The sequence below is a fragment of the Cavia porcellus genome, unplaced genomic scaffold (genome assembly GCF_034190915.1).
Source record: "Cavia porcellus strain 051 isolate PalLab524CR breed Dunkin Hartley unplaced genomic scaffold, mCavPor4.1 scaffold_30, whole genome shotgun sequence".
NCBI lineage: Eukaryota > Metazoa > Chordata > Mammalia > Rodentia > Caviidae > Cavia > Cavia porcellus.
The window spans coordinates 27,655,316-27,679,974 of NW_026947513.1; the positions used below are offsets into that span (position 1 = coordinate 27,655,316).

General features: G+C 35.3%; 1 protein-coding gene across 4 annotated transcripts in view; it reads left to right on the top strand.

Annotated features, from left to right (window-relative positions):
* Nucleotides 1–24,659, top strand: part of Slain2 (SLAIN motif family member 2) — an 84,128-nt gene that overhangs the window by 31,006 nt on the left and 28,463 nt on the right. For 2 of the 4 annotated variants that reach the window (XM_063240566.1, XM_063240567.1), the window contains exons 2-7: nt 7,371–7,519; nt 13,574–13,738; nt 15,589–15,750; nt 18,848–19,207; nt 19,624–19,761; nt 21,493–21,522. In XM_063240566.1, the coding sequence (XP_063096636.1) occupies nt 7,371–7,519; nt 13,574–13,738; nt 15,589–15,750; nt 18,848–19,207; nt 19,624–19,761; nt 21,493–21,522 (1,004 nt within the window). The remainder of the gene's footprint in view (nt 1–7,370; nt 7,520–13,573; nt 13,739–15,588; nt 15,751–18,847; nt 19,208–19,623; nt 19,762–21,492; nt 21,523–24,659) is intronic. The other 2 variants (XM_005008517.4, XM_063240568.1) reach the window with 1 other exon arrangement.

Genomic DNA, 24,659 nt, shown 5'->3' on the forward strand with positions numbered 1-24,659 from the left:
CTTGTGACCCTGCTAAACACATTTGATACACTTGATAATTTTGGGTTTTTGAATGATTCGTACATAGGATTTTTTTTTTTTTTAAATGGAGATTGAACTCACAACCTCATACTTGCCAGGCAGGTGCTTATGATGCTGAGCTAAATCCCCCCAGCTCCTGCATAAGTTTTTTATATACAGGTTTATGTTCATGAATAAACACAGTTTTGCTTCTTATTTTCTGATCTGGATGCCTTTAATTTCTTTTTCCTGCTTTACTGCACATGCTGGACACTTGAACAGAGCATTTAATAAAAGTAATAAATGTGTACAACCTTATTTTATTCCCAGTCGTGGGAGAAAGTTATTTAATCTTTCTTGATATTTAATCTATTACCTGATTTTTTGTGTGTGAAAGAATTTGTATAGAGTTGGCATTAATTTTTCCTTAATATTTGATAGTATTAATAAGTCAAAATTATGAGATTTTTGAAATTTCTAATTCATTATTTTTATAAGTCTTGCAAATTCTGTTTCTTCTTGAGTTCTATTGGACAACTTTTGTCTCCCTAGAACTTTATTTTATCTTAGTTGTCTAATTTATTGGGATTAAAGATGTTGATAATGTCCTCATATAACTTTTAAAATATCTGTGGTATTTGTATCAATATCTCTTTCTAATTTGTGAGGGACTTTTTGTCTTTTCCCTAGGTTAGTCTTAAGTAAAGTCGATTGATAATGTGCAGTATTCAGTAATCTTACTAATTTTTCTTAATCCTTTTTCAGTTATTGAGAATGGGCTACTAAACTTTCAAATGTAATCTCTCCATTGTCTTATTTTTCTTTTCAGTTCTACCATTAGATATGTGTAAACTGTATGTTTACATTTATAATTGCTGAATCTTCTTGATATATTAAAATGTCACTAATATGTTTAATCTATTTTGTGTGAGAATAGCTACTCCTCTTATGTTCACTATTTGCATGATACATTTTTCCCATCCTTTTATTTTTATACCTGTTCATGTCTTTCAATCTAAGGTGATTCTTTTGTAGACAAAACATTATTGGGTTGTGGATTTTTTTTTTTTAAATCTAGTCTGACTTTTGAGAAGAGTATGTAGTCCCTGCATATTTAATATACTTAGTGATATGGTGGATTTTATGTCTATCATTTTGCTCTGTGTGTGTGTGCGTGTATGTGTGTATGTGTGTGTGTGGTTTTTTGAGACAGGATCTGCATGGTTCGGGCCAGCCTTAAGTTGTCTTGTGTATTCTTGGTTGAGCTCAAACTCATTCTCATCTTGCCTTACTGTTTGTTTGACTTTTGAGTTGTTTTTGTTCTTTGCCCTTGTTATAACTGTGTTCTCAGTATAATGTGATTTCCAATCATATTATGGACATTTTGGATGTTAGGTTATGACACCAACCATCATATTCTTTTCATCAAGCTGTCACCCTGTTTAGGTGTAATATGTGGATCTAGATTGGCATAAAGGTTCAACTTTCTACATGACCTGCGGCTACCATCTCAGCCAAAGTAGAGCACTGGTTCACACTAATTTGTTACACTGTGATGGGGTAACAGATCAGCTTCCAACTGGGCTTCACAAACTCACAGTGAGGCATAGCTGGGGAGACAGTATGCCTCAGTTTCAAATGCCTTCTTTGTTATAATGGAGCCTCATTTCCCCGCTGGACCTCTATGACTCTGTTTTACTCGTTTTTCTTGTGAGGTAGGAATCAGATTTCATCAACCTACCTTTGGAGATGGCACATTGTCCCAGCCCTGTTTATTCAATAGTCCATCCTTTCCCTCACTAATTTATAATGCCAGTTGCATTGTATACCAAGTCCCCATGTGTATTTGTCAGCACTCCCATTGCTAGGACAAAAATACCTGACACTCATAACTTACAAGAGAAAGGTTAGGGCTGGGGATATAGCTCAGAGGCATAAGTGCCTGCCTGGCAAGCACAAGATTCTGAGTTCAATCCCTGCTACCAAAAAAAAAAAAAAAAAAAAAAAGAAAAAAAGAAAGGTTGTTTTGGCTCCTGATTTTAGAAGTTGGAGGCTGTGGTGGGCTGGTTCCAAAGTGAAATGTCATTTCCCAGCACGTATTTGGGAAGGAGAGCCTAGAGGAACAGTACCAGCAAGAGAGACACTCTCAGAAGGCAATATCCTCATCTCCTGCCACCCTATCCATGCCTCCTAGTGCACACTCAGTTATGAGTATCAGTGGGTTAGTCTGTTGATGAGTAAAATCCACCCATGAGCCAGTCACCCCATCTCAATTTTAGTAGTAATAGGATATGATAAAATTGCAAGTTTTTTAGGAAAGTGAATTTTTTTTTTTTTTTTTAAATTCCGGGGATCGCCAGGCAGGCGCTTAAGCCACTGAACTAATTCCCCAGCCCTAGGAAAGTGAAAATTTGAGAAATAGTAATCCCTTTGTTACATCAGTCATCAGTGAATTATGTCCATCAGAAGTGGTTGATGTTTTGTTTTGAGGCAGGGTCTCACTGTGTAGTCCAGTCTGGACTTGGACTTGAACAGCCCAGACTGTTCTGAAATTCATGGCAATCCTCTTGCCTCAGTCTTCCTCGTGCTGGGAATACAGTCGTGTTAGAACATCTGGCTTAAGTTTTTCCCTTGGACAATTCATATACTGTGATTTAAGAAATGCAAAAGTATTGGTGAAAAAAATGTTTTTAGTAGACAAAATACTTAATTTGAAAAAGTTTGTGTGTTGCTAAGAAATAAAGGAGGTGATGTATATAGTAATTACAAGTCTGGGGTTTTTTCGGTACTGGAAATTGAACTCATGATCTCTTGCTTGCCAGGTAGGTGCTGTGCCACTTAACTGTATCCCTAGGCACATGAATTTTTATTTAAAATTTTCTTTTAAAATTCAGAGATGTTAACTGGATCTTCTTAAAGACATACCAATAAAGATCAGAAAGATCAAGACTTGAATCAAGTTGTGTGATACAACCCAACTCATCTGGCAGTTTTAGAAGTAGTTTGAAACCTCAACTAAATATTTTTTGACCAAAGTGGTTTTATTATGTGTATTATTTATCTATAGAGGTTTATTTTGCTCTGCATTTGCTAAAATAGTCTCAGTATCAGTTGTCAATTTTTAAAGTGAAAATGCTAAGGTAGAGATTTGTTTTGGGAACATTTGCAGTACTCCAGGTGTGGTGGCTCACGCCTGTAATCCCAGCACTTGGGAGGCTGGGGCAGGAGGATCACTGTGAATTTGAGACTAGCCTGGGCTACAAAGTGAGCTCAAGGCCAGCCTGAACTGCATAGCGAGACTCTGTCTCAAAAAGACAAAAAAAAGAATGAACACCATTGGTTTTACTTTGAATTGTTAATGTTATGTCATAAAATTATATTTGTGTAAATGAATGTGAGCTGTGGATTAAGGAAAGGATCATTACCCTATTAATCTTGATTATTCTGATGAAAGCTAATGTGAATGATAGACCCTAAGTAATAAGATAGGAAAGAGGACAAGGAGATGGAAAAGGCACATATTGCCCCTGAAAAGTTTCTGTTCTTATCCTATAGACATGTACTTATTTAAATATTTACACCAGAATATACTTTCATTTTATTGCCCTAACTTGATTACAATATAAGATTATCAGCTTCTTGCCTTATTGAGTCATCTAGATTGATATATCAAAAGCTACATTGATATATCAAAAGCATAATTTTATTTCATAAATTCCACTTAGCTTGTCTTTTTTTTATTATTTTTTTACTTAAGGAGAAAAAGAAAAAAACAGAAAAAGGGTACAAGTAATACAAAATTTAAAAAATAAATAGTAGGAAATCACTAGTTAATAGATTACATATTATCATCTTAGAAATAGTTGTTCAAGTTACAAAATTGAAGCATATAAAGTGGACTTTCAAACAATGAGAGTGCAAACAGTTTTGTTCAATGATACAAAAAAACTCAGTAATATGGTTATCTATCTTATACATTTAAACATATATGCAGTTATAACCTTTAGAGCACTTTCTTTTCTTTTGTACAATGACAATTACACATTTTGGGTTTTATTACTCCCACAGTTCTTATTACTTTTTTTTGAAGAGAGTAAAACCAAATGCGACATATCAGAACAGAGTCAGTCAAATCAAAAGGATGGACATAATAGATAATGTAAAAACAAAATACAAGGTGATTGACAATGGTTACCACACTGCCTCTTGCTATTTTAGGAAGAATTGCCAGTTATAATAAAATTGAACAAAACAGAAAAAGAATAAAACCAAAGCATTGGAGACATTACAGGACTTTAAAAGAAGATAATAGTCAACTGGGGTGGGCGTGATAATGAATCTTACTGTCTTCACAGTTTTGCCTATACTTTCGAACTTGGTACTATCAAGCAAAGCAGAATAGGGGAAAATCAGTCAAAACAAGATGGTGAGGGCAATACAGGATTTCAAATTAAGTTAATAGGAAATCAAAGTAGGTTACTATAATGTATCCCTATTTTTTATTTATTTTTCCATTAATTAAAAAGATAAGAAAAAAGTAAATAAAAGGGAGGATTGAGATAAAAGAGGGCATAACAACAGAATAGCGCAGGTCAAAACATAACCATTTAAGCAAAATAGTGTTTCACCACAAGATATCCTGACATAAAAATAGTTACCATAGTGTCTTTCCTTGAAATCTTTGAGTATAACTTCGTATACTGTAGCACCAAACATATCAAGACACTATAAAACCATTCAAGAGAATGACATTATTACAGGCTATTTAGAACCAATTAACAGAAAATGAACAATGGGTTCTGTATAATCTCCTTGTCTATAAAAGTTTTTACTTATATTATCATATATAATAAACTCCAATAAGATACAACCTTTTAAGACCGATGGAGACAGAAGAATATAAGTTTGATGGGACTTCAAAACAAGATGATACTAAATCAGCACTAGCTATTATGATGTCTTGTTTTCTCCAAAATAGGTGTTCCTACCTTCCGATCTTCTCTGCCTCATTTCTGTTGAGCTCTTTTTCTGTCGTTTGTTGTCAGTTTGTCTTCTTCATTTTGCTTTCTGCTCCATTCATTGTGGCCTCTCTGTCACTATTTCTGGAATCTTGGTATTTTCCTTTTTTAGAATATCCTGCAGTATTAGGAAGCACTTTGTTTTTCCATCAATTTCTAGGGACAGTTGTGCAGGATATATCAATCTTGGCTAGAGGTTATTATCTTTCAAAGCTTGAATTATTTCCCCCCACGCTCTTCGTGATTTGTTGGATTTCTGGAATTTTGATTATGCCTCGTACATCTGAGTATCTTTACCATTTGCTAAATTAGGGAAATTCTCTTGGATTATTTCTGTGAATAGCTTTTGTAGTCCACTTGTTTGTGTCCCTATTTCTTCTTTTATGTTCTTAATTTCTTAAGTTATAGATCCTCTTATTAGCCTTTGTATTGTTGCTGTTTGTTTTTTTTGTTATTTTTAAGAATTTTTTCATTTCATGCTCCCATATTACAAATCTGCTCTCCAGTTCAGATAATCTATCCTTAATTTCTTTCAAGTTGTTATGCCAGTTTTTGATAGTTTTTAGTTTCCTGGTAATCTCTTTGAACCTGCTTCATGTATTCTATGTTTTCTCTATTTTCTCCATCAAACAATTCTCCCCTTTTTTTCTGTTCTTCCATTCCACTTTCTGTTTTTTCTTGGGCTGTGTTTAGCATTTCTCTAACTATTCTACTTATATCTTGCTGCAGGTCGTTAATAACTTCATTCCTGAACTCGTCTATGAGGCTCTGGAGATAGTGCTTTATGTCTATTGGTGCCGTGTCTGATATTGCATGTTTCTCAGGATTGGGGGCCGAGGACCCTTTCTTGTTGTTCACTCTTCCCATATTTTTTGTTCCTTTTATACAAGTGAATATAGGAGGCCCCGTTTCTTTCTTTGTCGGTTACAGTTTGTTTGAATTGCACCGGCTAGGTGTTCCCGCCCACTGCAGTGTACTAGGGAGAGAGACTTGGGCAGCCTCTGCTGGGCCCGCCCCTCAGGTCAACCTACTGAAGGCTTCACTGCTAGGGTGTACCTCCAGGCGCTGGGACCTAGTTTGGGCTAGCCTACTGGGTCTTAGTCAGTAGTGTCACACAGGCCAGGCACTCCCCACCAATCCCGCTTGAGAGGGGAATATGTGACTGAAGTCACTGCAACAACCTGTTCCGGCTAGTCTGCCCAGTCCCAGTATGTCCTTTGCTGAGGCCTCCTACTCTATAGAAGGGTCCCCGATCCGCTCACTCACCGCAGGTCGATGCAGGGCTCCTGGCCAGTCCCGCTCTCAACGCCATTCACCCACTCTCAGAACTTTCGTGCCTTTCTCCTTGCCATGCCATTTGGGACGCAGCAGCAGCTGCATGAAATTCAAATCACAGCTTCCAGTGGTGCAGGGTCCAGCTTCTGCGCTAAGACCATATCTGTTCCTGTTATATCACCGGGATTGCGTTTCCAGTTGGTTTCTCTTAGTTTAGTTCGTTCCTGAGTCGGCAAAGTATATCTCCCCTTGCTTAGGATTTCTTGCCCGGCACCATTCCTGGATTTTAAGTGCAGTTTCTCAGAGAGCCTCCAAAGCTGCTGCTATCTATCCGCCATGTTCTCCTGTAAGTCCCCTTAGCTTGTCTTAATTTGAAAGCTCCCTGATTATAAATCAAGTAACTATTCATACTATGTATGTGGAGTCACACTTGAAATAAGTATTAGCAGTTGACATCACCTGGACTTGTCTGAGGGACTATGAAGTAGGAAACTTAAGTACATATCTCCTAGACTTCTGCTGACTTTTCTCCTTTAGTGTACTTTCTCTAGGGGCTTATAAAATACTATCCCTTTATTTCTAAAACTAATAATTTCATAAATGATTGACATTCTTATCAAGGATTTAAAGTATTTTCTCAGGCATATAACTTAGAAAACATTATGGAGTGTTGACATTGTTTTTGGCAGATTTTTTAGTTTTTTTGGTGGAAAGGAAAATTAAGAGGTGGAGAGCTAAGTATTTAGCTTGTTCTTCTACCTGGAGACTGGACATTGTGATGGGGCTATATTAGGGAGCTAGTCAAGTTTATACTACTGTTGTAAAGAGAGATATTTCTAATGGTTAAGAAACGTAAGATGCATTTTCAAAATCCCTCATTTGGATTTATTTAGTACTTGTAATTTGGTTTATTTTGACTATAATAATATCATTTTCTTGTGCACTAAGTAAATTTGGGTGAGTTTAAACATGCTCCACTGCTTTAAAAAAAAAAAGCCCCGTTTTAAATTTATACATAAAGATCCCAGGTTTATAACTATGCTTAATGATGAATATTACCCTTTTGTTTTTTTCTAGGCTGTATTCATCACCAAAGAAAAAACTTACACCAATGCAGAAATCGGTTAGTCCATTAGTTTGGTGCAGGCAAGTTTTGGATTACCCAAGTCCTGATGTTGAATGTGCTAAAAAATCTCTTATCCACAAACTTGATCAAACCATGTCAGGTATGTCTATATTTTTACTTGCAAATTTATCTCTTTGCTTTCATTAGTCAAAGTAAAACAAAAAATTAAATATTGAGTGATAAATTCTTAGGAAGACAATTCCTTGCTTGCTAGCATTTTTCAGACCTCTTTATACATATCCTCATGAGAGCTGTTCAGTCATTTGCTTAATAGCTTTTTTAAAAATCTAATTTTTTGAAGCCTCATCCTAAGGGATAATACCCATGAAATTATAAATTTTTGTGTGACTTTTTTCTAGTGTAAATGAAAACAAAGTATTGAATAAAAATCATTTGACATCATCCAAAAGTCACCCAACATAGCACACTTTGGGGAAACTGATTGGGTCAAAAATACAAGTGAAGGACCAAAGAGACATTTTCCCATTCTAGCCCATAATTATTGTGTGACTTTTCACATTTTTTAACTTCTATGAGCTCATTTGTCTCATAAAAATGATAAACCTTTTGAAAAGTTATTTTAACAATTGAATAATGTGTATGTGAAAAGAGTCCAGCAAGTTCCCTGCCTCACAGTTAGTTGTTAAATGTACTTATTTCCTTTCCTCATTATGTTTCGTAGTTTGAGACAGGGTCTCACTCTGTAGTTCAGGTTGGCTTTAACTGACTATGTACCCCAGACTGGCCTTGAATGCATAGTGATCCTTTTACCTCAGCCTTCCGAATGCTGCAGTTCCATTTCTTGCTTTTATTTCATTATTGTCTTTCACTTGATAATTTAGGTTCAAACTGTTCTTACAGTTTTGTTTAATAGCATTCACAAAATGGATAAGAATGTATCTATGCCTATATTTTACATTTATTGTAGCTACTGTGATGGAAATGTAAGAAAAATGTTACTGGCTTTTTTGGTCACTTTTTTCAGTCTTTTTAAAAACTTACTGTTTTCTGAAATACAAAGGTAGTAAAGACTTGGATTTATTTGTTTGAGATAAGTTTGGCCTGCAGGCTACAGTTTACCAGCTCCTGGTTTGAAACTGCCAAAGGAAATAGGAGTTAAAACAGTCACCTGTTCTTGAGAGAAAAAGTAAAACTGTTATACCTCAAAAGAGCAAGTGGTTTTTTGCTCCATTATGACAAGAGTATTAAAGATTTTAGGGATATGTAAGTGAGGTATTTACTCATGAACCAAAACTAGTTGTAATCAAGTACTAGATCTGTTTAACAATGTTTAAATTGTATAGCTATATGTAGGGAGAACAATCATTACAGCCATAAACACATACAATTAACGTTTTTAAGGGAAAAAACAGTTTGACTGTTATATATTTGAATTTGTAGACCTAAAGCAATCTTTTTCCAAGGATACCGTCTTTTAAGTTTATTTTTTGATAAGGTAAAGCTGTGTGGGAACTTAGGTGTCGAATCCTAGAGTGATTACACCTGCGACGCTTAGGTTCTCTATAATATACTACTTATTCCTAACCTTTTCTGGTCCTTTTTTGTTTTTGTTGTTGTTGTTTTGTTTGGTTTTGCTTTTTTGAGACAGGATTTCACTATGCAGTTCAGGCTGGCTTTGGGCTCACTTTGTTGCCCAGGCTGGTCTCGAACTTGCTTGCAACTGGTCCTCCTGCCTCAGCCTCCCAAGTGCGGGGATCACAGGAGCGCGCCACCACACCCAGCTTTACTTTTCTTATATAATGCTTTATCTTTTTTTCCCTCTCATATCTTATGTACTGTTTTCTCTCCGCTTTGAGGAACTTCCAGTTCTTCTCATCTTTGTTGCTTTTTTGTTATTTGGTTGCTGCTGTTTCTTTTTTTTTGTTTTGTGTTGTGTTTTATGATACTGAAGGTGGAACACTGGTCAGGTACTGTCCACTGAGCTGTAACACATTCCCCATGTGGGTATTTTGTTGTTGTTGGGGGAGGGGGTTGGTAATAAAATTTATGTAGCATTAAATTTCCCATTTTCACCATTTTTAAATGTACAGTTGAGTGGCATTAAGTACATTCGCTTTGCTATGAAATTGTCACCATTGTTCTTCTGGATAGAGCTTTTCATCCTATGTGTGCTGAAATTTTATACTTGTGTTAAATAATAACTTCCCATTCCCTCTATCAACCTTCTGACAGTCTTTTCCGTGTAAGCCGTCCCTATCTTTTGCTTCATATCTCTGTCTTGCTTAATCTACTTATGTGGTGCCCAGAATCATCTATATTCAAATTAATCTCATACAGTAATTCATGTATTTAATTAATGTTTATTAGAGGTTGTTACGTATTAGGCTTTGAGAAAAGGATGGGGGCATCTGATGAGGAAAAACAAACACTGGTGTACCTCTACTACTGAAGTTTATCACCTAGCAGGAGAAATTTACTAATATAAATAATCTTTAGAATTGTTTTGTTGTTGTGTGAGAGTCTCACTATGCAGTTCAGGCTGGCCTTGAAATCACTGTGGAGCTAGCTGACCTCAAACTTGCAGCCATCCTCCAGCCTCAGGCTTGTGAGTGCTGGGTTAGAGGTATGCACCACTAAGCCTGGCAAGCTTTATAATTGATGGAATGAAGTGAGAGAATGGTGTATAGTGCTTTGAGCTTTGAGCTATAACAGAAGAGGGATTGACCTGATCCCTAATGATTCAGATAAATTTAGGGTAGGAGAAAGTAGAAGTTGGGCTTTTCAGGTAGAGAGAACAGCATGTGCGAAGACTGGAAGAGAGCATAGTGTATGTGAGACCTGGGACAAGCTAGAGTGACTGGATTAAAAAAGAGACTTGTGACATAGGGTCAGGAAGATATGTGGGAGCCAGACTCTTACACAGACAGGCCTGATTAAATTTTAACTTCATTGTAAGAGTATAAGGAAAATATGAAAGCTTTGTAAAGGAGTATGTTGTGGTGGGAAGGCATAATTGGATTTGTATTTTGGAAAGGTCATGATGGCATGGTAGTTGTATGGAGTGCAGTTGGAGAGGTCAAGATGTATGGTGATTTGTGAAGCACTAATGAGGATGGCCAGGCTGCTGTGTGTTCGGAAGTGTAGGACAAAGCAAGCCAGTTTCCTTCACTGTCACCCACAACAGTCTCAATGTGTGGGATTCTCTCTCCACTCAGCTAGCACCATTCAGTTCCGCAGCACACCTCACTTGGGCTCCCTCTAATTCAGTTCAGCTCAGTTCAGTTTTGATATTATCTTCCAGAGGCAGCATCATATCCCATGGATTTAGTTAGCCCCAGTCTCCACTTTAGGTGCCAGTCTCTAGTCCCAGGTCATTCTGTTTCTGACTGATCAGCCATCATCAGTAATGGGTTCCCATTACGCCTTCTTGATTTCTGTTAATTTGCTAGAATAGGTCACAGAACTCACGGATATACTTAGGCTTACCTGTTTATGATAGAAGATATTGAAAATATACAGATGAAGAGATGCACAGAGAGAGCTCATAGCCCCTTCCAATGCCTTCCAGGCCTAACACCCTCCAGAAAGCACCACATGGTCAGCTACTTGGAAATTCTCTAAAGCTCTTCTTTGGTGTTTTTGTAGAGAATTCATTACATAGGCATGATTGAAGCATGGGCAATTATGCTCAAGTATGATTGGACAGAAAATATGATGTAGTGCCGATAGCCTATGTTTATAAGGTAGGAAAAGCTAGCAAGGCACTGCTTCTGAAGTAGGAGTTGAATGACCTGTCAGACCCTTAGTCAGAGAATTATGACCAGCTCCTATAGAGAAAGGCAGGGAAAGATTAGAGATTCTGTGACCTGCCTCAAGGAAGAGAAATTCTGGTTTCTACAGCCTACATTGGAGAGGGAGTTACAAGCCAGCAGTAATGCATGAAAACCAAAAAAATAATGTAGTATTTCTGAGGGAAAGGTACTCGATTTTATGAAAAGATAACGGTAATAGAAAGGAATCAAGGGCTAGGGATATAGCTGAGTGGCACAAACACCTGCCTGGCAAGTGTAAGGTCCTGAGTTCAATTGTGGGCACAATCAATCAATAAATGAATAATTACGAAGAAAGTATCTACAGTGGTTTCTAGGTTTCCAGTTTCTGAGACAGGGATGAATGTTAATATTCTAGGAGGAACCCTCAAGAGAATTGGATTTTAGCAGAAAGATCCTAAATTGAATTTGGTATGTGAATTCTTGGACACATTTGCCACATCCACAGGGAAGTAATGTATATGGGACTGGAGTTCAAAAGGAAATTTAGGACTGGAAATAGAAATAATGGGGAGTCTTTGACATATTAATGCTAAGTTATGTCATGTATATGTTTGAGAACTGGCAGAAAGCATATAGCATAGAGTAAGGTGATAAAAGGGTTAAGGGCTTGAAATGTTAGGAATTGATAACCAAGTATAAGATAAGCTCCAGTGGAGATTGAAAATAAAGTGATAACATGAATAGTCTGCCCAGCTTATACCTGTAATCATACTGCATAATGTATACTAAATATATAAAAAAGTGCTGTCTTACCTCATGGAGAATATGTATATAGTCACGTGGTCCAAACTAAATAGAAAACATGTGTTCCTTCTCTAAACCACTATGGTAGTAGGCAAACCAGAAACTTTAGCCATCTGATTTTATTTCTTACTTTTTCTAGCTGTCTGCATTTTTTCTTTTTCTAATTTTCCAGTCACTGTATACTTCCTAGTATAGTCACACTTTTTCTCCCTAAACTGATTGGATCACGTTACTCTTCCTCCTCAGAAGTCATCGATGGCTGCATCATTGCAACTAAACAGATACTGGACTCCTAGACATGGTGTTTTAGGCCTCTAGTGACCTTTTCTTGTGTTGTCCCTATCCTGTGTTTCACCGTGCTAGATCACTCCCTCTTACTCCCAGGCAGGCTCTATCTTAAAAATGCAGGTGATTGCATTACAAACGCAGGTAACAGCAGTTGTGTGCCTGTCCTTTGTTTTAGGGACAAACTACTGCTCAGCCTCTAAGGCTGTGCAATTTCTGTCCCCCTCCTAGTATCCTTACACAGTTTGTCAGTTGTAATGAATACTTTCTGTAACGCTTTGCATCTTTATGGTCATACTTGGCTGCATTCCTCTTAACACAAAGCACCACGTTATGTTTGTCTGTATATTTTATCCAGTGTTTTTTGGCACATGTCTGAATCACAGCACTTGGGAGGCTGAGGCAGGAAGATTGCTGTGAATTGAGCCTGAACTGCATATGGAAACCCTATCTCAAAAAAAAAAGGAAGAAAGAAAGAAAGGAAAACACAAATTTTAAAGTTTCTATGCAGTTGCTTTTGCCTATGCTTGTAAATATTGATTAAGCTGTGGATATTAGAATAAGTTGGGCAGAAGAAATGTCAAAATATATTAATATATAATTTCATTTTTTACCTTAGCTCTACTATTGTACTTAATGATATGCTAGTACTCTTTTAAAAAGGGAAGTTGGGGTTCTTTTTAAAAAAGGAGTTCTAGGGGCTGGGAATTTAGCTCAGCGATATAAGCACCTGCCTTGCAAGCAGGCAGTCGTGAGTTCGATCCCCGGTACCGATAAAAAGGAAAAAGACAAAAAAAATAAAAAAATAAAAAAAAATAAAAAAATAAAAAAGGAGTTCTCCCTTATTTTGACTTTCACAGTTACCATTGCTTCATCTTTTCAAATATGCAAATTTTGGAAAGGCTTTTTAAAAAAAACTTCATTTCTAATTTGCTTAAAGAAAATTGAGAAAATGTTTTTATTTTTGATTCGTTTTTAAAGTTCAACCACAATTGATAGAATAGTTATTAATGAATAAACTTTCCAGCAAGGTACAAATGGATTAATTTAATGGCAGATACTCTGTTTTTTAGGAATATTTTTCCTATATTATTATCATTATTATTATTATTTTGGAGTGACTGCTGATTTATTTGTATAACACAGTTTAGCACAGTTTAAGATAATGAAAATCATGTTGTTGGGATTATTAATACCATATATTTTTCCTTGTAGTGCAAAATATTTAAACTGAGATAATGACTTAATGACATCTCATAGAAAAAATTTTGAGATATTGTTAACTTTTCCTGAATGATTAAACTTGATTTTTCCTTTTCTCATTAATGTAGCTCTCAAGAGGCAGAATTTGTACAATAATTCTTTCAACTCTGTGAGTTACACAAGTCCTTACAGTCCAAATGCCAGTAGCCCATATAGCAGTGGCTTCAATTCTCCATCTTCAACCCCAGTGCGACCTCCGATAGTCAAACAGCTTATACTTCCTGGAAATTCAGGTAAGGAGAAAACAAGTGGGATTACTAAGAAATGGTGTTTAATTTACCCCCTACTTCAAAAAATACCTTACTAGTATAACTCCGATTCATTTTGTGTATGAAATTTTTAACTAGATAGAGCATTGAGATGGTAAGAATGAGCTTTAGCGATACAAACAGCCTGCCACAGCACATGTGCTATGGTTCCCACCACTGTGATACTCTTTAGGAGTCGCTTTGCACCAGGTGGTGTACCACACGCACAGAGTGCAAAGGTAAGTTAGTAGGTCATATCCATACAGTTTTCTTTAGTATTTTGAACCTTTCAATCCTGTTTAATGAAATGGTATTACACCCTTGATCCTTAATCAGTGTGTCCTTATTGAACATTGTGTATCAGATGTAAAGCTACGTTGCTATGAACTTTTTAAAAGGAGTTTTAACAAGCTTTGATATTGCAGGTAAGTAAAAGTATATTATGTGAATGTGCCAAAAGAGGGATGGGTGATGTAAGTGATTGCCCCAAGCTGAGTAAAGTAAGTTCTGTTCTGGTTCTGCAGTTGACACTTCCTGTGTAGCTCTCTTCTTTATGACTTACCCATTCAGTTACTTATATTGCTACTATTATTACCATTCATTCATAGAGCGTCCTTAAAAGTTAAGGTGGTGTTAAACAACACCTTTAGAGTTTTTTTTTACTTAAGTCTATGCTCCCTAACTTTCTTTAGTGTAATGACTTTATTGACCCTGCTCACTGCTTAGTATATAAGTTTTTATTTACTACATATTTTACCTAAAGTAGTATCACATTAAAAATTATGATCTGTAATATTTGTTTAAAAAAATTTGACTCAGCTATTCCTTAGGCATCACTTTGTGGTACCTTTCCTATCATATGCTGTCCTTTCATTGATAATATAAATGTTAATTATTTTTATTCTTCTTGCTCTCCTTACATGCCTTTCATGTTGGAGCTGACTTTCATGGTGAAAAATTCTGGAAAACAAATGTTTTATATATCTATGTTAGAAGTATTAGTGTCATTGTTGGGATTTTATGATTATTTCTTTAGAAACAAGTTACGATACTTTTAGATATATGTGTTATTTATTCCTCTGACCTGTTTTGCCTTTTTATTTAAAAAAAAGATAAAGTGGTTTTTAAAATCTAGTCATTTTCTTTACTTTTTTGCATTGTAAGCAAACACTGTACCACTGAGCTATACATACCAGCCTTTTTTGGAAGGAGGCGCCAGAATTCACTCAGGACCTTGTTCTTGCCAGGCAGGCGCTTGTACTGCTGAACTGTATCTCTGGCTCCTCTATCAGTCCCCGCCCTACCTTTTTTTGAAATGGGACCAAACTTGCGACCTTGCACTTGCCAGGCAGGTGCTTATGCTGCTGAGCTAAGTCCCTGGCCATCTATCAGCCTTTTTAAATAAAATTTGGGACAGGGTCTTGCCAAGTTTCCCATCATAGCCTTAAATTTGTGGTCCTCTTGGCTCAGCCCCAGAGTAACTGGAATCATAGGCTTACCTCCATCTCTTGTGCTTCACTACTAAAAGCCAGAACTCCTTGGATCTCGATTACTAATCTGGCACTATGTTAAAAGTTTGATTGCTAAATACAAGCCTAAGTAAATTATACTTGAATGAAAAAGTGCTCTGTGTTCATGTCATCATATATAAAGAAGTTTCTATAAACCTGTTTTTCCTTTGTGAGGTCAATTTCCAATTTCAGAGAAGCTCTCCAGTTTGGAGAGTTTATAAACATAGCATAATACTGATGAACTGAATCAATTATCCAGTTAATTATAACAGATGTTTATTTAACTTTTATCTTACTAAAGTTTGGATTTTTGTCTCTTTTTAGGTAACTTCAGAAGTTCATCAGACAGAAACCCTCCTCTCAGTCCTCAATCCTCTATAGATAGTGAGTTAAGTGCTTCAGAATTAGATGAAGATTCAATTGGATCCAATTATAAGCTAAACGATGTAACCGATGTGCAGATTCTAGCCCGAATGCAAGAAGAAAGTAAGTGTTTCAGTTGTTAAAGGTTGAAATTTTCACTACTGTGTATATTTGTATATACATTGAACGTGTCTTAAAGTATTGTGGGAGTAATATGGTGAAAGGAGAAATGTTGAAATGAGCAGTTCAGAGGTTGGTCAAATGTTCTTGTTCATTTACTGTTTTCAGTGTGCTTTTTACACAGGGCAGTTTTGCCTCCCAAGAGGTTTAGCTTCTATGGGTGTATCTAGACTCTGTATGTTACTTTGTGTTGACACTTACTGGTGCAATGATTACACTGTCTTTAGTGTAAATCAGTGTTACTTAACCTCTTTGTTACTGCTTTCCTAAAGAGTCTTTCTGTTTTTCATCTACCCTTCCCCCATGACATTTTTTAGTCTTTTTGAGATGGGGGTCTCACTAAGCAGTTCAAGGGTAGGTTGTAACCTGAACTTCGTAGCCCAGGCTGGTTTTGGATTCCCATGATCCTCCTATCTCAGCCTCCCACTTGCTGGAATTGCAGGTAGGAGCCACCACACCCAGCCTTCCTCATGAAATTAGGCCTGGCGTGGTGGCTCACACCTGTAATCCCAGAGGCAGGAGGATCATTGGTGAGTTTGACACTAGCCTGGGCTACAAAGTGAGCTCAAGGCCAGCCTGAACTGCATAGCGAGACCCTGTCTCAAAAAGACAGAAAACAATCTTTTAATATCGCAGATAAACTCTTTAAATATTATGAATTAATATATCTTAAGAGTTGTCTCATACTTCAAAAACCAATTTGTGTCTTTTTGATGACAAATCTGACTTCTCTTACAAATGTACAAATATAAAAAAAGACCCTTATGAGAAAATTAGAATTGTGACATAAAATAAAGCATGAGACGATGCTTTGCAGCGTGGTTTTTGAAACTTTTAAGGGCACATTTATTTCTGAAAATCCAGTAAAAATGATTGCTTCTGCCATCCCTAAAATATACATAGGCACAAAATTTTTCATAATTTTTTGGGGGACTCATGAATACTTTGCCTTCATTTGCACATAAGATGCTGATGGTGATTTTTTTTGCCTATGTATTTTATAAGATGTCATACAGTACTGTGAAGAAAAAAAAGTTTTTGTTTTATTCTTCTTCTTTTTCTTTTTGGTTACGGGGAATCAAATTGAAGAACTTGTGCTTGCTAGGAACGCACTGTGCTGCTGAGCTATATTCCTACCCCCCCCAAAATGTTTTTAAAGTGACCTTTAACCTTTTGAAATACACATTTTTGAGTCTTGACAATTTGCTGAGCGAAATGGAACATTGTTAAAATTTGGTTGAAAAACTTCCAGTCCGTGTGGATAATGGGTCCTTTCTTTGTACAGTAGGCTTTATCAAGCTACGATGTTTAAGAAACTGCAACATGTTACTTACACTGCTGATTCATTTCCCATTTAAAGGCAGCTTCCCCTGGACAGATGGGAGAAGGACTTAATCTTTCTTTATTTCTTGTCATACCTAAAAAATTGTTGGCATGGTCTCTCTTCTGTAATTTTATGGAACTTGATTGATTGTGTTCTGTTTTCAGCTATTATTCGTGGTTGTGAAAGGGAGACATAAAAAAGAATGTTAAGTCTTTGCCATAGAATAAATTCACTCATTTCTTCTTTGAACTCTTAACTTTTTAGAGCCTATGATTTTGTTAAAGTTCAAACAACTATTTACTTTAACTTCCATCTTGTGTTTTGGTAAATGTTAGAAATTTTGGCCTCACTGTAGTTTAGTGACCTTCCTAAGCCATCTACTTGCATGAATATTTATTTCTTGGTTGAATGAAAAGAAAGGTAGTGGGTGGGAATATGGCTTAGTGGCACAAAGCCTGCCTGGCAAGCATGAGGGAGGTCCTGAATTTGATTCTTGGTGCAAATAAATAAATAAATGGATGGATGGATGGATAGATGGATAGAAGGGGAGGTAAAGAAAAGAAAAGAAAAAAGAGAGAAAAAGGATGGTGCCAAAAATATATGGGATCCTTCCTTGAACATGACACACATGATCCACTGGACAGATGGGAAATGATTTTCAGAGATGGTTTTGTTTTTTATAGCATAATTCTTCTAGGGCTTCTGCAACAATTAGAAATATAGAATTATATATTTAGGGTCTAGCCTGGTCAAGCTCCCTCATGTTTTAAATAAATGCAAAACTTGAGTAGGGGTTGTAGCTTGCTTATTCTGGTCTCCTTGTATGTGGAGAGCCTACATTGGGATCTGGATTTTCTTTTCTGGAACAATGATGTTTTACAGGCCTGTTGTCTTTTATTAGATGCCATTAGTGTCATATTTGCTATAACTAAACACTAAGTAACTCTGAGTTACTACTGTGGTTCCTAAACCTGACTGAAAGGCTAAATGGACCCAGGAGTTATTAGTGATTGTTTTATATGTTTAAAAGGCTGAGATTGAATTGAAGCCCACATGCACACCAGGCATGTACTCTACCAGTGAACTGCATCTCCCAGGAGTTGATACTCTTAAAGATACCCAAGGGTAATTCTAATCTAGTTTATGAAGCCTTGTTAGATAGCACTTTCTATGTATAAATATATGACTTAAAGGCTTGAATATCACTATAACATCCATATTCCTGGATTGTCAGTAGTTAGCAGGAGTGCTCAAAATATTACCTAGATTCTGGTATGTTGTTATATTTTTAATCCAAAGCTTAAGTATCCAAGGAATTTATTTGCTTACTGATATATTCTATACTTTTAATGTTAATCTCAGATCTGATTTCACATTTGAGAAAACCTTGAGATTGTATAAAAGTTTACTGATTTTTGTTTAGTTTTAAAATAACCTTCAGGGACCAGAGATTTAGCTAAGCAGCACAAGTTTCTGCATGGCATGTACAAGGTTGTGAGTTCAATTTCTGGCACCAAAAATAAAATAAAATAAAATAACCTTCAGATTTGATGTATGCATCCTCATGTGGGAGAGTATTTAAAAGTAGAAGCAGAGTTTTCTTTTATGCTTTATATCTTACTTGAAATTCTCAGTTGGTAGTCTTTACTCTTAAATTTTTAAAATATTTATGTTTAAAAATATTAAGAAATAAAATAACACACTCATTGTTGCCAGGTCTTCGGCAAGAATATGCAGCCACCACCTCTCGGCGCAGTTCTGGTTCATCTTGCAATTCGACAAGACGGGGTACATTTAGTGACCAGGAACTTGATGCACAAAGTTTAGATGATGAAGATGACACTATGCATCATGCAGTATACCCTGCTGTTAACAGGTTTTCACCATCACCACGCAATTCACCTCGACCATCACCTAAGCAGTCACCCAGAAATTCACCTCGTTCACGGTCTCCAGCTCGGGGAATAGAATATAGTAGAGTATCCCCACAGCCCATGATTAGCCGCTTACAGCAGCCTCGCCTTTCCCTTCAAGGTCATCCCACAGATTTACAGACTAGCAATGTTAAAAATGAAGGTAAAACATAGCAGATTTTATAGCCAGAATATTTTTGGAAAAAATTAGCCTTCATAATTCAGTGTGAAAGGAACAGTTTTGGCAGGGTTTTATATATCAGATAAGTAAATAATCAAGTTTACCGTTTTATTAATAATTTATCAGTGCAAAAGGAAGAAGTAAATTTAACTTTACTTGGTTAGGTTAATTTTGCTTTAATTTACTCATGGAGCAAATTTTATATTTAAATAATATAGTTTGTAGTTGTCTTAAGGGTTTTCTATCAATAAACTGGGTTAATTTTTTTAAAAAGTACTTCGTGTTTTTCTCTTGTATAATATGTAGAATGTTTAATTTTGTTTTTGAATTCTAATTGATATTTTTATTTTCTCTTCTGAAAGAATGGCTTTTTTAAAATTAAAATTCTATTGTTGTAGAAAAACTTAGACGCAGTCTTCCAAACCTGTCCCGAACATCTAATACACAAGTTGACTCTGTGAAAAGCAGCAGAAGTGATTCAAATTTTCAAGTGCCAAATGGAGGAATACCTCGCATGCAATCTCAGGCTTCAGCCAGTAAGTATCTTTCTTAACTGGAGGTATCAATTAACAGCAAATGAAAATTACAGATAATTACTTCTACCTCAACAATTGTGTTAAACTCTTGTAATAAGGTTATCATACTGTATTCAAAATTAAATTTATCCCTACAAATATATCCAGTTCTATCATTAGGTTCAAGTGTATGAAACTTCGGTCTGCGTAGATTTTTAAAATATGCTAGGTCTTTTTTTAAAAAGATAGATTTAGCCTTCACTTATAAAAATTAAAAGTGGAAATAGTAGCCACAATGCTATCCAAATATAGATCCCATTTTCTTTTAAAATATCTAGAGCGGAGGATATAGCTCAGTGGTAGAATGCTTATGAAGCATGTATGAGACCTGGGTTCAATCCCAAGCAACCCTACAAAAATATAAAGCTTGTAATTGTATGTTTTAGAGCACATTATATAAAAATCAGCAATTCACTGGTTAAACTTGTATTCTGTACCAGAATTGAATTTTTGTAGCTTTTCATTATAAAACAAAAATATATTATGAGGACTTAGATAACGTTACTTTATTTCTGTATCGTCAGAAAATTTAGGGACTTCATTTATTTCTATGACTGTTAGAAAAATACGTCTTAATCACAGTGGCAGATTAATTCATATTTATGTAACTTTTTAAAGATGAAAATTTGAGATAAATTGCCAGAAACAATCATTCTTTAAGAGTTGATCAGTATTGGGCCAGGGATATATCTCAGGAACACAGCACCTGCCTGGCAAGTACAAGGTCCTGAGCTCAATTCCTGGTACTAAAAAAAATTAAAAACAGTTGAAGTATTTCTATATTTAAATTATGCTTTGAAAATAAATATTTAAAGTTTAAACCCAAATAGAGAAAATGGATTTGGAAATATTTTTAAAAATACATGTAGATCTGGGCATGGTGGCACACGCCCATAATCCAAGCATTCAGAAGGCTGAGGCAGGGAGATTGCTGTGAGTTAGAGGCCAGCCTGGACTACATAGTGAGTTCAAGGCCAGTCTAGGATATATAGTGAGACCCTGTCTCAAAAACAAAAAATGAAAACACATGTAGATTTTAATTTTTATATTTGATGATTAGATGGATGCTGATTCATGAATGTGACAAGTCTTTCTAAATGGAAGTAGTACTTTTTTCAACTGTTATTTTTAACAACTCTTTGAGTTATTTAATAACAAGTAGTATGTTAAATAAACGATTATTTAGGGCCAGAGACAATTTAGCGGCATAAAGCCCTACCTGGCAAGTGGGACGTCGTAAGTTTGTTTCCCAGTACCCAGAAAAAAAAAATTATTTAATTAGAGCACAACATATGCATTAGTAAAAGCACCAGAACACGTAAGACATGTTGTCCTTGAGGAATAAAATAAATATAGGAAATGCAGGACTTCATTTTTTAAAAAGTGAGCTTAAGGTAACAATGGAAAGAAGGGATGATACTAGTGAATTCAGGAGTTATATACAATATAAACAGAGATAAGAGAAAATTATGTAGTACAAAGTTGTAAGACAAACTGGCCAAATTAAGCAAAAAAGAAACTATAAAGTATATACATTATGTATGCTGCAAAGTGATTTAAAATTGAACATTTCAAAAAATTTTTACTTGTTAACTAAGAAACATGAGTATGTAATAGAATCAATTTTGAATACATAATTAGTTACTTCTGTGATTGTATCAATGCTGAGTACACATCTCTTGTGTCTCTCAGGTCACGTGAGTCCTGTACTTGGGTTATCAGGTACGAGGCGTGCACGCTCGCTCAGATCCTTGTGGCATATTGCCATCAGTGGTTGAATGGTAAATGTAATGTGTTCCTTCTTGTCTTCAAGACTATAAAGAAATGATAAATCGGAGGTTATTGACTGGTGTGTTTATTTATAAATCATTTATTGAGTAATAAAATTTTGAAAATAATCTAATTTTTTAATTCCTCTGGAGTCTTCCTTGGCTCTATTATTAAGCTGGCTTCATTACTTTTTATTAAGCTACTGTCACTTAGTGGCTCAAAAATCAACAGGCTAGGGTTGAAAAGCATGAATAACAGAGGCAGAGTACATTCCACATATTTGTGAGGCTCTGGGTTTCATTCCTAGTATCACCAAAAAAAAAAAAAACGCTATCCAGAGCTATACTTGAATCTAAGTAACTTCTGTAGTGTGGTGACAAATCTGCCTCATTTACCATTTTATATAATTGTATTACAGAAATTTACATTATATGTATTTATATATGTAGTGTTATTTAATCAGAACAAATTTATGATGGAGGTACAATTACTAACATGTTTTGAAAGTTAGAGGCTTTGACTAGTTAATATCTATAGTTATACATACATCTTAGAAGTGGCAATTAGGTTTGAAGGCTTGGTGATCCAACTTGAGAGTCTGAGCTGATCTATAGAGATTTGTTGCATCCGTGATTTAGTACAAAGATACATAAAAATTACCTAGATATATACTTTCTGTATTTCCTGAGATTTAAAACTATAAGTTTTAAAGCACTATGGAAAATTACCTAGAGGTTTATCTATCTCATTAATTCTGCTAAATATATAACACATGTTTTTCTACCAAATTGTAAACTTAGGATGTCATGTATTACGGAATTGATATTGCAAACAATAATCAAGAATATCATACTCATTATATTACTCAAAGAAAGTATAGGATATATGAATTCAAAAAATTTTAAAAGTGAAATTAAGGATAGAATTTTAACTTTTATCGCTGAGGTGGTGAGTGGTAGGTTTTTACCTTTAGATTTAAAGGCTCAAACAGGATCATGAGTTTGAGGCCAGTCTGGGCAACTTATCAGTTTAGCAGAGCTAAAAGGGTTATAAGGCTGTAGCATAGTGTGAAGGCCCTAAATTCAATGCCCATTAAAAAAACAAACGAGTTGGGGCTGGGGATTTAGCTCAGCGGCATAAGCACCTGCCTTGCAAGCAGGCGGTCGTGAGTTCGATCCCTGGTACCGGTAAAAATGAAAAAGACAAAAAAAAAAAAAAAAAACGAGTTAACATTAATTTGGTATTTGAGTTCTATTCTTGAGTGTTTTCTCCCCAATATGCTCAGGTGATACAAAAGACCCCCAATGTTTAAATCAATAGTAAAAGAATTCTTGAATCACGAAGATTAATAAAACGTATGTATAAGCCATAATTTTATGTCATCTGTACAGATGGTGAAGCAAGGTTGTAGTTTGCTTCCAAGAGTATATTGTCATTGATAAAATCAGCCAGATCTGTATGCTGTTGGCCTCATTCCATTACTGTCAGCACCAGTCTTTTCAGGGTGGTTCTCTCACCCCTTTATACGTGCTCTTTATTGGAACTATTTTAGCATCTGAAGCTTATGGCAGTGGAGAATAATTCTTGATGAAGGGAGAAGACAAGTGAAAAATTGGTCACCTCAGAGAAGATGTTAATAGAAAAACATTTTAGTTATATATTCAAGTTTATAATAATTACTTGCTTTCTCTAGAGGTAAAATTGTCATGTATAATCACCTACTGATTTTCTAAACAAATGTTTATGTAGGTGAATTTTCTCTTTTACCCTAGAAGTTGATAATTAAAGTATATATGGAAAATATGATATTCTAATCTTGAATTTACTTTTTTGTGGAAAACCATATACAGATTCATAAAGTTGTATAGAATAATTGAATGATACATAGAAAAGTTAATGTACCATCCTTTTCAATTATATATACTTGCTTATTTTTATATTTGTAGCTTTATAGATTTATTTATAGTTTAAAATATCAAAAATAAAATATTTTTTCTAATATAGAACTATATAACGTTCAAAAATCTAGAAAGTAGAAAATCTGAAATATTATCAAGCTTAGAACTTCAGTTTATGAAAATACTGAAATTTTTGTTTAAAGTCAACATATCAAACAAAAAACGTTTTTCTTGAAATTGTTCATAAATCTGATACATAAAAGTATATGCTCTTTTAATTAGTACATACATTGTTGTCACATTAACCTTTTAAAAATGATATGTAATTATGTGCAATGTAGCAAGTTTCATCCATTTATACAGAGGATTGGTGTTTTGTATTTTTTATGTAAACTTTGGTTATTAGTATAATAGATGTTGCATCTTGTTTCCTTTTAAGTATTTATTTTTCCAACTATAAGTGGTGAAGCTTTGGTTCTTTCTTGCTGGTGTGCATGAAGCTAACTTTGCAAATTTGCTTATTTCCACCTTCAGGACCACTTCTTTTGCTTTGTTACTATGCCATTCACTATTTTTATATGCTTACTTGCCGTGGCTGCATTATTGTGGATGCTGGCTTTCAGTTATGAGTATTATGAGAATTCTAATATATTTTCAACTTGTATTTTCGATTTTCAAATTTTATATTTAGAAAATGTAACTTAAAAAGCTTAAGAAAACCAGAGCAATTGGTGGCACATACTTGGAATCCCAGCTCTCAAGAGACTGAGGCAGAACAGTTGCGAGTTTGAGGCTACAGAATGAGTTCAAGGCCAACCTGAATTACATAGTGAAGCTTTGTTTCAAAAAGACAAAGAGAAACCAGAGGATTGTAGAAGTCATGGTTCCAGGTCATGTTCTCAGGTTTTTTGTTGTTTAAGAGAAAGAATTTAAGAGTGCTTCAAAAGACTCATAGCTTGCTAAGACTGCTTGACCACAGACTTAATAGAAAGTTTTAGTTTTCAGAAAAACATGGACTTATTGACCCATAAATAAAGTAAAGGAAGAGAAAACAAGACAATTGACTGATTTTTAAAAATACCTAAATTTCGGTTAGTATTTTAATATTCTTAAAAGTACTTCCACATGTATTTTCTCACTTGAACCTTATAAATATTCATTTATTTTATCAAAAAGTAGCAAAGAGCCAGG